The following is a 15337-nucleotide window of genomic DNA, read 5'->3' as shown; positions in this document are numbered from 1 at the left end:
AGAGTAGGCTGATCGGGCAGTAATCCTCCCCTCCCTCCACCTTGATCACTTGCTATGCTAAAATCAAGAATCATTGCACTGTTTCTTCTTGACTCATTCTCAGGACTTCAAAACTATGGAATTATTTGCCTTTTGTTCTTTTCTTCCTCTTACAGACTTTTAAAAGCCAAGTTTGGTATCACCTAATCACTGACTGCTCAGGGTGTAACAATTTTAGACTTGGCCCATCGGTAATTTTCCTGGTGGGGTGACATATCTTGGTTGTATGTGGGGAATAAGCATGTTTTAAAGAATAAGGAAGATCATACCTATAGTAGGTACTTTTAACATTTGCTTTGAACTCTCTTTCAGAAGCATGCTTCAGTAGGTTATGTTATATTTTGTTTTTTCTCAGTGAAGTAATTGTTAAAGAACAAAATCTGTAGCAGTTGTCCTACACTCTTGGTACTGGGCTCCAGCACAAACCTGGCACAGTTGCTCCAGATGTGCATTCTTGCCATTATAATACCAGCAATCTTGGTTATAAATGTGTTGGATTTAAGGGAGGAGCAAACTTGGGGTTCTCGATCCTGTACAAATCTTAAATGTAAAGTACCTTTTATGCACTACACATCACATGCGAGGAACTGTTGCACAAAAAAAAGGACCACGATTGTCTTGTGAGATACATTCTAAATAGATGAGTAAATTTAATTTTTAATGTTCTGTGACATTTAATTGCATTGAGTTGCCTTTTTTCAGCCTTGTAAATTTTGGATTCAGTCATTTTCAAGAGGAAGAGGAATCATCTGAATCATTGAATCTGCAAGTTTTCACAAGTCATACAGGTTGCAAGTATAAACAGGTCGATTTTGTTTTCCCTTATTTATGTCGTGAAGTGCACACATTCCAACAATGTTTCTTAGAGGTTCTTGGTTAGAGAGTGAACTAAAACTGTGTAATCCATCACTTTGGATAACAAGGTAATTTTCAATGAGTCTTTATTCATTCTCCCCTCCAAAAATAGTGAGGATTCAAAATTATTTAGTTTCAATTTACGTAGAGTAAACTGAGGTGGGTGTGGATAGACTAACTGCTCTCTTACGAGTGGCGATAACTGTAACTCAAAAGATTGTGATGACATGAGGCAACCTTCACTTCGTTTCATTTTCATTTAGAACTCTCCCAAATTTTGAACTGGGTTAGAAGACAAACAGTTGCTGCAGTCTCATTTGGCCACAGCATTACTTAAAAGTTTTGGATCTTAGTCATTATTTTTTCTTCTGTAAAAATATTCTAATTGCAGTACCACCTGCCTACCACCAAGTGGAGATAGTGCACCGTTTGGCTTCTGTCTACTAAATATTGACATTTATCTTTTGCAGAGAAATACAGAAACCCTGTCTAAACAGAAGTGGGCAAACAAATTAAAATTAATGGAGAAATTGGTGGGAAAGAGAGTTTTAAAGAAAGTTCAATCTTGCTCATAGTCAACATTTATAATGTTCTGCAAACTCTTGTCAATCCAGGAAGGGGGCAGGCCTTGAATTTTTTGCAAATGTCTGAGAGATTTTTGCATAAAAATCTAGCAGAATCTGTATGTGGGAGTCTAGCTTTTTCTGTGTATAGTTTTATAATTGGAGGTTTGTATTTATGTTGATTAAAATCAAGGGTAGAAAGCATGACTTCTTTAATTTATTTTTTGTTTTTGTTGTTGTAGGTACCATGTCTGTGTGCTACAGCCATCCTGTGCGAAACGAGCAGGAATTCTCTTATTCAGTGATTCTTCTGCATCATGGTAAATCTGGCTTCAATATTTTTTCACCCGAAATTTTTGCCACCTAAAATTCACTCACCTTTTTGGCTATATTGCACTCAGCCGGTCTTTTTCTTGGTTTTCGGGATGGCAGGATAGACCAAAGCAGGTTTTTATAAACACAGCTGGTTTACTGTCAACCTGCAGAATGCCCCTTTAATTCAGGACCACCTGTTTGTCTTGCCTTAAAGTGGTATTCCACCTGGAAAGTTGGTCTGAAGCTCTCACAATATAGGAGCATTCTCGGATTTGAGCCCATGGTAATCAAACTTGTATGCAAGTGCTGTACTGCCTTTGCTATAGATTGGGCTGTCTAGTCTTTTCAGCATGTTTAAAGGGATTATAAACCAGTTACAGAACAGATCATTTTGGAACTTTTTTCCAGTCAGGATTGAATAGTCTGTTTAAAATATGTAATGTTACTTGAACCTCGAGTATTCATTTCCTGGAAGGGCATTGTTTTCTTTTCTAAAAATAAAAGTGTAGACTATCTCTTTGATATTTCAAATATTTGGGTATTTTGACTCTGAAAAGATTTGTGATCAAGTGGAACTTTCTTTTAATGAGTATGGTTTGATGCAGTGTTATGAAATACATGGCAACCTTAACTTGCAAGTTGCTAAGTTTTGATTTGCATTTGTATATGACCTTAGTATAAAGAAAGAACTGGGTCACTAAAGAATCTGAATGGAACTGGAGAGTGCAGAACTAGTCACATTTTAATGTTTTAATTTTTTTGCAGGTTGGAGAACAACATTTATAGTTTCTTTGGAGGCATCCGAATGTGCCCATATAAGTGAACCAACCTTCATAAACATTGGTATGCGGATGGTATATTTATAGATCATAAAGCTGTACATTGTCGATTTTTACCTGTGATAAAGGTACGTGGAGTCACAGGAAATGTATTAGCATGGATAGAGAATTGGCTGGCTAACAGAAAGCAGAGAGTCGGGATAAATGGGTCCTTTTCGGGTTGGAAATCGGCGGTTAGTGGTGTGCCACAGGGATCGATGCTGGGACCACAACTGTTTACAATATACATAGATGACCTGGAAGAGGGGACAGAGTGTAGTATAACAAAATTTGCAGATGACACAAAGATTAGTGGGAAAGTGGGTTGTGTAGAGGACACAGAGAGGCTGCAAAGAGATTTAGATAGGTTAAGCGAATGGGCTAAGGTTTGGCAGATGGAATACAATGTCGGAAAATGTGAGGTCATCCACCTTGGGAAAAAAAAACAGTGAAAGGGAATATTATTTGAATGGGGAGAAATTACAACATGCTGTGGTGCAGAGGGACCTGGGGGTCCTTGTGCATGAATCCCAAAAAGTTAGTTTGCAGGTGCAGCAGGTAATCAGGAAGGTGAATGGAATGTTGGCCTTCATTGCGAGAGGGATGGAGTACAAAAGCATGGAGATCCTGCTGCAGCTGTATAGGGTATTGGTGAGGCCGCATCTGGAGTACTGCGTGCAGTTTTGGTCACCTTACTTAAGGAAGGATATACTAGCTTTGGAGGGGGTACAGAGACAATTCACTAGGCTGATTCCGGAGATGAGAGGGTTACCTTATGATGATAGATTGAGTAGACTGGGTCTTTACTCATTGGAGTTCAGAAGGATGAGGGGTGATCTTATAGAAACATTTAAAATAATGAAAGGGATAGACAAGATCGAGGCAGGGAGGTTGTTTCCACTGGTCGGGGAGACTAGAACTAGGGGGCACAGCCTCAAAATAAAACCGAGTTGAGAAGGAATTTCTTCTCCCAGAGGGTTGTGAATCTGTGGAATTCTCTGCCCAAGGAAGCAGTTGAGGCTAGCTCATTGAATGTATTCAAATCACAGATCGATAGATTTTTAACCAAGAAGGGAATTAAGGGTTATGGGGAGCGGGCGGGTAAGTGGAGCTGAGTCCACGGCCAGATCAGCCATGATCTTGTTGAATGGCGGAGCAGGCTCGAGGGGCTAGATGGCCCACTCTGTTCCTAATTCTTATGTTCTTATGTTCTTATTTAAACATACAAGGGCCAGACTTCCTTGCCATTCTGTGAATTTCCTGTGTCTAATTGGAACAAGTACATTTTTGTGCCAGGAAAATGAGGCAAAAGCCATTTCTGCCAGTTTTCTAACATAAAATTGCTACTCTTACTTTCCTTTCAACACCTTTGGCATCACAGAAAGGTAGCCAAGATAGGGCAGTCCAGGTGCAATCTATGGCACCCACTATGCTTTGCGAGTTTCCACAGGATATCCCTACCTCCCAATAGGAAGGGTTTCCATTCCGTCAGTACATAGATTGGGGCTGAAATTGGTGAAAATTGATGGTCTGTCCATTTCTTGGCGGTATGTCGGTGGTATGTCATTTCATACCGCCGAGTACCGCTGGGCGGAGTGCGTGATTTTTGTCACTTTTTTCTCGGCAGTATGCCGAGCGGAGTGCAATTGGCGGTGAGTCCTTTTCACTCGGGAATCTTCGGGTCCCGAGGTGTGCGTGTGCCCATGTGCATGCGGCTGCGAAGCTCCGCCCCCCCCCCCCCCCCCCCCAAAGAGGCACCAACCAGAAGAGAGACTGGGCCTGTGTTCATTGGAGTTTAGAAGGATGAGAGGGGATCTCATAGAAACATATAAAATTCTGACGGGACTGGACAGGTTAGATGCAGGAAGAATTTTCCCGATGTTGGGGAAGTCCAGAACCAGGGGACATAGTCTAAGGATAAGGAGTAAGTCATTTAGGACTGAGATGAGGAGAAACTTCTTCACCCAGAGAGTTGTTAACCTGTGGAATTCCCTACCGCAGAGAGTTGTAGATGCCAGTTCATTGGATATATTCAAGAGGATCCCCTTACGGCTAAAGGGATCAAGGGGTATGGAGAGAAAGCAGGAAAGGGATACTGACTGAGGTGAATGATCAGCCATGGTCTTATTGAATGGTGGTACAGGGTCGAAGGGCTGAATGGCCTACTCCTGCACCTATTTTCTATGTTTCTATGAATCAACAGAGATTGCCGGCCTGAGAGTGCTGTGCAGGAAGTTGGAGGGGATCGCTGCTGTGGGGGGAGATGGCTACTTGGGGGGGAGATCGCTTTGGGGGTTGGGGGGGGGGAAGAGACTGGGGGGTGGGAGAGACTTGGGGGTCAGAGATAAAAAACCATTTTACAGGTAAGGATGCATACTGCCAACTGAAGATCAACTTAAAACCACCTTTTCCAGGGCAGTCTGCAGGGTCGGCTATATGTCGGTGGTAAAAGATCAATTTGGCAATTTTGGGTGGTGTGCATGGGCGGACGGTATGCATGCCGCCTGGCGGTATGTCGCTGATGAATTTCCTGCCGGGCGGTGTGTAGATATTTTTTGATCAATTTTGCGATTTTGGGCGGTATGTGGGCGGTCCCTGGGCAGTATGTGGCGGTATGTCCACCAATTTCGGCTCCTTTGTGTGTAGCAACATGCAACGGATCCTATATGTTATGATGTATTCATCCGTTGAAATTTGGCCTTCCCTGACCGTTCAGGAAAGAAAATCACTTCTGTGATGACTTCCAGATGATAAAATCTACTCTCTGCTCCCGGGGATAATAATCTAACTAGGAGCAGCCGAACAGCAACAGGGCTACAATGAGGGTCATGCCCCTACAAGATGGGTCATCACAAGCACCTTTGGGGTCTTAAAGGAAAGGAATGACAGCTATTCTGTATCTTTTAAAGATACCTTTAAAATGCACCCATATAGTACTTATCATTATTTTAATCAATCATCCAAATAACTTCTGATATAGAATACGTGTGCGTGCAAATCACAGATTCTTGGTGAAACATTGCCATTAAGTGGTCAAACGCCAGAAGACGTAAATATACCATTTCATTAGCAGCAGAGAGAGTAAAATGATTCCAAGTGCAATCAAATCTTGGCTAAGACCTACATTTTATTACAGTTAATTCAAGTTCCAAATGATCAGATAAATTGACATTCCTGTCCACGATGAGCAATAAAATATGCATTATTTTAAATTTGTTTGGTTTGGGAAACCTGTTTTTGATCTGGCTCCGCAATTTTGTCTGGAAAGACCGTGTCAGTTTTAAGTGGAGTTCACTGTAATTTAATAATTGAACACTAAAGCATTTAACTTAGGCATGGTATAAATTGAAATAACATTATAAAATGATTGTAATGCATTTATTTTCTTTACAGGTTATTATATAGCCGTTTATATGCCTGGATATTTTTTACATCTCATTAATACACAACACCCTCACTTGGCTTGTCATAGTTTGTTTTTGTCAGGTAAGAATGGTTTATATGTATGACTTATGAATATGACTAAGTATGACTCAGTAACAGTTTTTGAATTGTAAAAAGAAAACGCTCAACAGTGACATTGTTGGGTAGATTGGCACTACTTCAGATTGATGCACTGAGGCACTGTACAACAGAGTGGTAGGACTTTGAACTCTATCATGTGGATAATTGTAGGCATTACTCAGCCTCGTTGGTTCAGGCAGGTGCTGAATGGTAATCAAGTCTCCCTTAAGCTGCTCATGCAGGACCTCCTGGTGATTAACTGGCTATACTGTTGAGGTTTGCCTGAAGTCTGGGAGCTGAGTACCTTCCTACTCTCTCAGCTGCTAGTTTGGGAGTGTGGAGTGGTGGGGGTGGGGGTGGCGTGGTGGTGAGGGGATGAAATAACCTGAAATAGCTGGGGACAATTGGGGACCCGGGTTGCTGAGGGCAGCTTAGCACAGACAGGAATTAAACCTGGCACTTTTTATGTTTGTTTGGCTGTGCCACACCATAGAGCCCAGTTTTCTTTAATTAAAATAAAATCACGTTGAGAGATTGCTGGGTATTTGCTTACATCAAAACATGTTTTTTTAATGTTGCTTTTGAGATTGCTGAGGCAATAAAGTTAAACTATTGTTCCTGTAGTAGTGTTCATTGACGTACTTATTTTTGGCAAATTCATCTTTTTTAATTGCTAGTGGTCTTGTTTATCCAAAATTGAGAAGCTCAAATATAAAGAGTTTAGTTCTGTGCGACATTTAAAGTGGACACAAAGGATAAGGTTCGTCTTATCATTAAATCTGCTGGTTGTTTTACTTGAGTAAGCGACTAAATAAGATCACTTATAAGTTTCAGTTGACCTAATGATGGGAAATACATTTTGCAGGAAGGCATTTTATGATTTACTCATGATGTTTGTAATTATTTTAAGGAAGGGTTCAATTTTGTAAAAATTTTAGGGGTGATCTGTTCGAGATGTTTAAAATGTTAAAAGGATTTGATAGGGTTGCTAAAAGAGAAACGATTTCCTCTGGTGGGGGAATCAAGAACGAGAGTACATAAGCTTAAACTTAGAGCAAGGCCATTCATGAACAAAATCAGGAAATACTTTTTCGCACACCAGGTAGTAGAAATCTGGAACTCGCTTCCCCAAAAGACTGTGGGTGCTGGGTCAATTGGAGCTTTCAAGACTGAGATCGCTAGATTTTTGTTGGGTAAGGGTATCAAGAGATAAGGAGCAAAGGTGGGAAAATGGAGTTGAGGTTCAGATCAGCCATGATCTAATTGAATGGCATAGCAGGCTCGAGGGGCTGAATGGTTTCTGTTCCCAAATGAGCAGGATTTTATTAAACCAGCATAATAAGCTATGTGTTTTCTAGGGAAAGATGCCAAAGTGAAGCCCTGGAATCACCAACGCTATATATTGTCATTGTCTGACTCGCTGCTGGATTGTCAGTTGGGGAAAATGTATAAGGCTGACCTCGACCCATTGTTACTGATGTTGTTCATGCGCGGCAGTAAACTGGATTGTCATCAACTTGCAGCGATGCATTGTGCAGTCTTGTATCTCCAGAGCAATTCAGAAACCGAAATGCAGGTACTGGCCTATAGTATTGATCTAATCCAATATACACCCATCATAGCTCAACTTAGCATGTTTGGAACAAAATATAAAATGTTGCTCTATTTAATAATACTGAATATTCTTTGGAAACTGCAGATGTTGTATTCTTTGGTTTACAAATTAACTGTAGCATACCTTTTGCTTTTAGCCAGAAGTCACTTTTAAGAAAGGGTCTGGTTTATGCAGGTTGCACTGTGGTATATGACCAAGGTAAATTTTATAAATTTGTGCTCCTAGTGAGCAGCTTAAAATGGACAACCAATTCTGTGGGTCTCATTGACTTCCTTCCTCAAACACCTAGGCCTAGAAATTCGCCTCTGGTGGTGGTGCAAAACAGGCAGTATCGGATCGGCCGACCGTTATACACTGTGCCTGATATTTAGCTCCATTGACTGCAGTGGGAATCCAAAGGTCTTCTATAGACATATTAACAGTAAAAGGATTGTCAGAAGAGCGGTGGCCAATTAGGGACCAAAATGGAGATTTATTGGTGGAGGCAGAAGGCGTGGCTGAGGTACTAAATGAGTACTTTGCCAAGGAAGAAGACTTTGCCAAAGCTATGGTACATGAGGTTGTCGGGATACTGGATGAGATTAAAATAGACAAGGAAGCAATACTAGAAAGGCTGGCAATACTTAAAGTGGCGAATCAGGGAGTCCCAGAGAGTCGGGATAAAGGGGTCATTTTCCGGTTGGCAAAGAGTAACTAGTGGGTTGTCGCAGGGATCGGTGCTGGGGCCTCAACTATTTACAATCTATATTAATGACTTGGATGAAGGGATCGAGTGTAATGTAGCCAAGTTTGCTGATGATACAATGATGGGTGGGAGAGCAGATTGTGAGGAGGACACAAGAAATCTGCAAAGGGATATAGACAGGCTAAGTGAGTGGGCAAAAATTTGGCAGATGGAGTATAATGTGGGAAAACATAAGGTTGTCCACTTTAGCAGAAATCATAGAAAAGCAAATTATAATTTAAATGGAGAAAAATTGCAAAGTGCTGCAGTACAGAGACACCTGGGGGTCATTATGCATGAAACACAAAAAGTTAGTATGCAGGTACAGCAAGTAATCAGGAAGGCAAATGGAATGTTGACCTTTATTGCAAGGCGGGAAGGAGTATAAAAGCAGTGAAGTTCCGCTACAACTGTACAGGGTATTGGTGAGGCCACATCTAGAGTAATGTGTGCAGTTTTGTTCTCCGTATTTAAGGAAGGATATACCTGCATTGGTGGCTGTTCAGAGAAGGTTCACGAGGTTGATTCCGGAGATGAAGGGGTTAACATAGAAACATCGAAACATAGAAAATAGGTGCAGGAGTAGGCCATTCGGCCCTTCTAGCCTGCACCGCCATTCAATGAGTTCATGGCTGAACATGCAAATTCAGCATCCCCTTCCTGCTCCCTCGCCATACCCCCCGACTTATGAAGATAGGTTTAGTAGGTTGGGCCTATCCTCATTGGAGTTCAGAATAATGAGAGGTGATCTTATCAAAACGTATAAAATACTGAGGGGGCTCGACAAGGTGGATGCAGAGAGGATATTTCCACTCATAGGAGGCATAGTCTCAGAATAAGGGGCCGCCCATTTAAAACTGAGATGAGGAGGAATTTCTTCTGAGAGTTGTAAATCTATGGAATTCTCTGCCTAGAGAGCTGTGGAGACTGGGTCATTGAATATATTTAAGGTGGAGATAAACATATTTTCGAGTGATAAGGGAATAAAGGGTTATGGGGAGTGGGCAGGGAAGTGGAGCTGAGTCCATGATCAGATCAGCCATGATCTTATTAAATGGTGGAGCAGGCTCGAGGGGCCAAAATACCTACTCTTGCTCCTATTTCTTATGTTCTTATGTGGATAAGTCGCCCGGTCCAGATGGGATGCATCCTAGATTGCTGAGGGAAGTAAGGGTGGAAATTGTGGCGGTGCTGGCCGCAATCTTCCAATCCTCCTTAGCTGCAGGGGTGGTGTCAGAGGACTGGAGGATTGCAAATGTTACACACTTGTTCAAAAAAAGAGAGCAGGATAAACCTGCCAATTACAGGCCAGTTAGTTTAATGTTGATGGTGAGGAAGCTTTCAGAGACAATAATTCAGGACAAAATGAACAGCCACTTGGACAAGTATGAACTAATAAAGGAGAGCCAGCACGGATTTGTTAAGGGAAAATCATCTTTGACTAACTTGATTGATTTTTTTTGATGAGGTGGCAGGGAGGGTGGATGAAGGCAGTACAGTTGATGTGTATATGGACTTTCAAAAGGTGCTTGATAAAGTACCACATACTGGCTTGTTAGCAAAATTGAAGTCCATGGGATAAAGGGGCAGTAGCAGCATAGATACAAAATTATTAAGGGATAGAAAACAGAGTTTTGTGGAATGGCTATTTTTCGAACTGGAGGGAGATAGATAGTGGTGTTTCCTAGGTTCAGTACTAGGACCACTGCTGTTTTTGATATACGTCATGATTTGGACTTAGCAGCATAGGGCTCAATTTTGAAATTTGCAGATGACATGAAAAGTGTAGTAAACAGTGAGGAAGTTAGAAATCAATTTCAACAGCACATAGACAGGCTGGTGTAATGGGTGGACACATAGCAGATGAAATTCAACGCAGAAAAGTGAGAGGTGATATATTTTGGTCGGAAGAATGGGGAGAGACGATACAAGCTAAATGGTACAATTTTAAAGGGGGTGCAAGAACACAGGACCTGAGGGTGTTTGTGCACAAATGTTTTGAATCTGGCAGGACAGGTTAACAAAGCTGTTAACCAAGCATATGGGATCCTAGGCTTTATAAATAGAGGCAAAGAATACAAAAGTCAGGAAGTTATGCTAAACCTATAAAAACACTAGTTTGGTCCCAGCTGGGGTATTGTTTCCAATTCTGGACTGTAGGAAGGATGTGAAGGCCTTGGAGAGGGTACAGAAGTGATTTCCGACAATGGTTCCAGGGATTACAGTTAAGTGGATAGACTGGAGAAGCTGGGGTTGCTCTTCTTCGAGCAGTGAAGGCTAAGAGAACATTTGATAGAGAGGTTTAAAATCATGAAATATTTAGATAGAGTAAATAAAGAGAAACAGTTTCCAATGGCTGAAGGGTCGACAACGAGAGGGCACGGATTTAAGGTGATTAGCAAACGAACCAGAGGCAACATGAGGAAAAACCTTTTTATGCAATGAGTGGTTAGGCTTTGGAATGCACAGCCTGATAAGGTGGTGGAAACAGATTCAATAATAGCTTTCAAAAGGATAAATACTTGAAGAAGGAAACATTGTAGGGACATGGGGAAAGATCTGGGGAGTCAGATAACTGGATTGCTCTTCGAAAGAGCCGGCGCAGACATAATGGGCCAAATAGCCTCCTTCTATGCTGTATTATTCTATGATTATTTGTAATTATTTTTTTTTGAATAAAGCATAACATCATATTGCGCAATCCTACCTAAACACCTTTCAGAAACTAGACCTTGTGCGACCTTCGCGGAATCTTTCCTCCCTGCTCGTGTCCTGCTCCCGCCCCACTGAGCAAGTGGAGTGCGATATTTTGCACTCCACTTGCTCTCGGGGGCGAAAACCCGAATATAGGTCGCGGGGCGGAACTTCCACGCCTGGCATAGGAGCTCCTGCCTTGCGGCTGTTACCACCCTCAAATGGTGCTGTACGCAATTTCGTGGCCATAAACTCCACTCCTCTTGCTCTCCCTTGATAAGAACATTTCTGCCTTGAGTGCCATAACCTGCTCCAACCCCAGACTTTACTATTTGTTCCTTCCCCAGATTTCACTGCTCAAACCCTCCTTTTTTTCAGATGCATTGGACATACTAATTGCTTTAATTAAAAACAGAAGAAACAATCATCATGTGCTTATCTAATTGCAACATACATCATTTAGAAACCTATGCATAGTTTGTTGCGTTTAAAGATAAATGCAATTTTGCAGTCGGAAACCTTTCAAAGCATGGAAAGAATCCTCAGCGAAGGATGAATGCATTGAGCACAAAAGTAAACTGAGGATAATCAAATATTAGAGGAGACATTTTAAATATATAAATAGTAAAGAGCAAATAAAGTACAAATATGGGATTACGTAGATCACTTTTAATTCCATTTAATATTTTAGATGTGAGCATTGCTAAAGAAGATCAACTAGTTTATGTAAATACATTTTTAATATTAAAAAAAATCAAAAATGAATGTTAGGAAAATAAAACTTGAAAATTTGTCTTGCCGTTAATTTTGGTTTTGATTTTTTTCCTTCCTCAGATTATTCACTGGCTGTGTGGTTTGTCTGTTTCTGGCTCTTTTGATCTTATCCAGGAATTCATCCTTGGTAGGAGAGTTCATAAGGATTGTTATTTTGGTGCTGAAACCTAATACCAACTAATCCCAGAATGGTTTTGAAGGATCATAGATTGTAACCTGTCTCTTTAAAAAAAAAAAATGATATAAAGCATGTTGATTGAGAAGTAAAGACAATATGATATGTGACTTCCAAAATGTTAATTTTCTAATACTTATAAACTGGGTCAGATATGTAATGCTGAACAAGTGTGCACACTTTCCTAATGCTCCACATGGCAGAAGCAGGTGTTCTCACTTTTCTTGAGTGTAATACAAGAAGCAAGCTGAATCAAATGACTGAGAACAGGACATATCGGCCCCAAGTTTCCACACGCGGCAAAACTGGTGCCCCTCCGAGCTGGGCGCCCGTTTTTAGCGCCGAAAACGGCGCCTGAAAAAAAACGCGCTATTCTCGAGCGCTTTGCAGCTCGATGTCTGCTTGGCGCGGCGCCCAGGGGGCAGAGCCTACCACTCGCGCCGATTTTGTCAGTAGGAGGGGGCGGGTACCATTTAAATGAGTTTTTTTCGTGCCGGCAACCCTGCGCGTGCGCGTTGGAGCGTTCGCGCACGCGCAGTGTGAAGGAAACATTGGCACTCGGCCATTTTAAAAAGTGCTGCAGAAAAAGTGAAAATTTGTTTATTGAACCCTTGCAAAGGCTTGTATTTTAATTTTCTTGATATTTCTGTGTGTGAGGGTGAGGGAGTACATTCTGTAATTAAAGATAGATTGATAAATGCGACACATGCACTTGTTTGAGACTATTCAAATTCTTTGTAGCTGTTCAATGTTTAACATTTTTTAATAAAACCACATTGCCCTTCCATGATCAGCACTGAGGCTTCTTGCAGCTTTCTCCCCCTGCCGTCCGTCGGGCCCGTCGGGAACGGCTGCCTGAACTTCTGAGGCTTCCTGCAGCCTTCTCACTACCCTCCCTCCCCCCACCCCCCGTCGTCGGGAACGGCTGCCTCAACTTCTGAGACTTCCTGCAGCCTTCTCACTGCCCCCCCCCCCCCCCCGCCGTCGGTCGTGCCCTTCGGGAACGGCTGCCTGAAAGGCCTGCCTGAAGCACTTTCACACAGGTAGGAACATGGTTTATTTAATCTTTTCTTTGCTTATAAATTTTTATTCAGGTTGGATTTATTTGTATAATATTTGTATAAGTATAACTAAGGATTTATTGTAGAATGTAATGACTTCCCTTCCCCCCCCCCTCCCCCCCCCCTCACCTCGTTCCCGACGCCTAATTTGTAACCTGCGCCTGATTTTTTAATATGTAGACAAGGTTTTTTCAAGCCTACAAAAATCTTCACTTGCTCCATTCTAAGTTAGTTTGGAGTACGTTTTCACTGTGGAAACTTTGAAATCAGGCGTCAGTGGCCGGACACGCCCCCTTTTGAAAAGAAAATTCTGTTCAAAAGTGAAACTGTTCTACTTGACTAGAACTGCAGAAAACTTAAATGTGGAGAATTCCGATTTCTAAGATACTCCGTTCTCCACCAGTTGCTCCTAAAAATCAGGAGCAAATCATGTGGAAACTTGGGGCCATCATTTCCCTGTGTACCCACTAATACAATCATGTGAATATGTAATAACTCCTGTATATACAGTTAGGGGTGCGCTGCAATTCACTGCCCAGAAGAACCTAGTTACTCATATAGGTCCTGAGTCATTTTGCATTATAGCTCAACAGCAGTGGTAGAGATTTAAAAAAAAAATACAGGGCCCAAGTTTCCACACGATAAAAAACGGGCACCCCTCCGAGCTGGGCACCCGTTTTTTGCGCCTAAAACGACGCCGGAAAAAAAACGCACGATTCTGGAGCGCCCTGCAGCTCCTTGTCTGTTTGGCGCGGCGCCCAGGGGGGCGGAGCCTACACTCGCACCGATTTTGTAAGTGGGAGGGGGCGGGTACCATTTAAATTAGTTTTTTTCCTGCCGGCAACGCTGCGCATGCACGTTGGAGCGTTCGCGCACGCGTAGTGTGAAGGAAACATTGGCACTCGGCCATTTTTGTAGTTCTTTGTAGCTGTTTAATTTTTGAACATTTTTTAATAAAAGCACATTGCCATCAGCACTGAGGCTTCTTGCAGCAAGCCTCAGAAAGTTGAGGCAGCCGTATCCCTCCTCTCTTCCCCGCGGGAACAAACAGCTTTCTCCTCCCCCCCCCCCCACGGGAACGAACGGCTTTCTCCTCCCCTCCCCCCCCCCCCCGCGAGAACGAACGGCTTTCTCCTCCTCTTCCCCCCCCGCGGGAACGAACGCCTGCAGCATTCTCCTTGGCTGAAGCACTTTCACACAGGTAGGAAGATGGTTTATTTAATCTTTTCTTTGCTTATAAATGTTTATTCAGGTTGGATTTATTTGTAGAAGTATAAATAAGGATTTATTATAGAATTTAATGACTTCCCTCCCCCCCCACCTTGTTCTGGATGCTTAATTTGTAAACTGCGCCTGATTTTTTAATGTATAGACAAGGTTTTTTCAGTTCTACAAAAATCTTCACTTGCTCCATTCTAAGTTAGTTTGGAGTACGTTTTCACTGTGGAAACTTTGAAATCAGGCATCAGTGGCCGGACACGCCCCCTTTTGAAGAAAAAATTCTGTTCCAAAGTGGAACTGTTCTAACTGACTAGAACTGCAGAAATAAAAATGTGGAGAATTGCGATTTCTAAGATAGTCCGTTCTCCACTAGTTGCTCCTAAAAATCAGGCGCAAATCATGTGGAAACTTGGGCCCACAGACTGGTAGATTTAAGAATAGCAACATCGTCTCACTCAGATGAGAGACAGTGTTGCTGTCGTCCAATCTACTTCCAGTCTCTATATAAGCCTGCTTGAGTCCATTATATGATTATAATTCACTTCCACCTATCAAATGTTCCTTCTTCATATTTTCTATTGTTAATTATGCGAGACCAATAAATGAGCAGTGTGACATCACTTTGGATTGATGTTTTCACTTGAGTATAAAAATATATATGGATTTTACCAAAGTGGACACCACAATCAAGGACTAACTACTTTCCAGTGTTACTTAAGTTTGTTTGAATACTTATGTTATAGTAAACAATTCTGCAGATCAGCAAAAAAGCTTGTCTCCATATTTCACTTCATGCTGATTATTTTTCTTAAATTGTACAAATATTTTGGTAAAACTTGTGTTCAAAATGAATTTGTTTCAGGTACTTTGTACAGGAAAGCAATCTCAGAAACAAACACCATAGATAAACTGCTACCATACTCATCCTTATTTAACTGGGATGGGGTAAGACTAATCTTGTATATAATAAATAAAAATT

General features: G+C 41.7%; 1 protein-coding gene across 1 annotated transcript in view; it reads left to right on the top strand.

The window, feature by feature from the left end:
- Positions 1 to 15337, top strand: part of gsap (gamma-secretase activating protein) — a 124026-nt gene that overhangs the window by 41545 nt on the left and 67144 nt on the right. Inside the window, 7 exon segments of the mRNA XM_070896738.1 lie at positions 742 to 827; positions 1700 to 1777; positions 2538 to 2615; positions 5984 to 6076; positions 7453 to 7670; positions 11962 to 12028; positions 15221 to 15303. Of these exon segments, the coding sequence (XP_070752839.1) occupies positions 742 to 827; positions 1700 to 1777; positions 2538 to 2615; positions 5984 to 6076; positions 7453 to 7670; positions 11962 to 12028; positions 15221 to 15303 (703 nt within the window).

Source organism: Pristiophorus japonicus, chromosome 13 (assembly GCF_044704955.1).
Source record: "Pristiophorus japonicus isolate sPriJap1 chromosome 13, sPriJap1.hap1, whole genome shotgun sequence".
NCBI lineage: Eukaryota > Metazoa > Chordata > Chondrichthyes > Pristiophoridae > Pristiophorus > Pristiophorus japonicus.
Note: the sequence above shows the minus strand (reverse complement) of the source record. Positions and strands in the feature narration are given on the sequence as shown.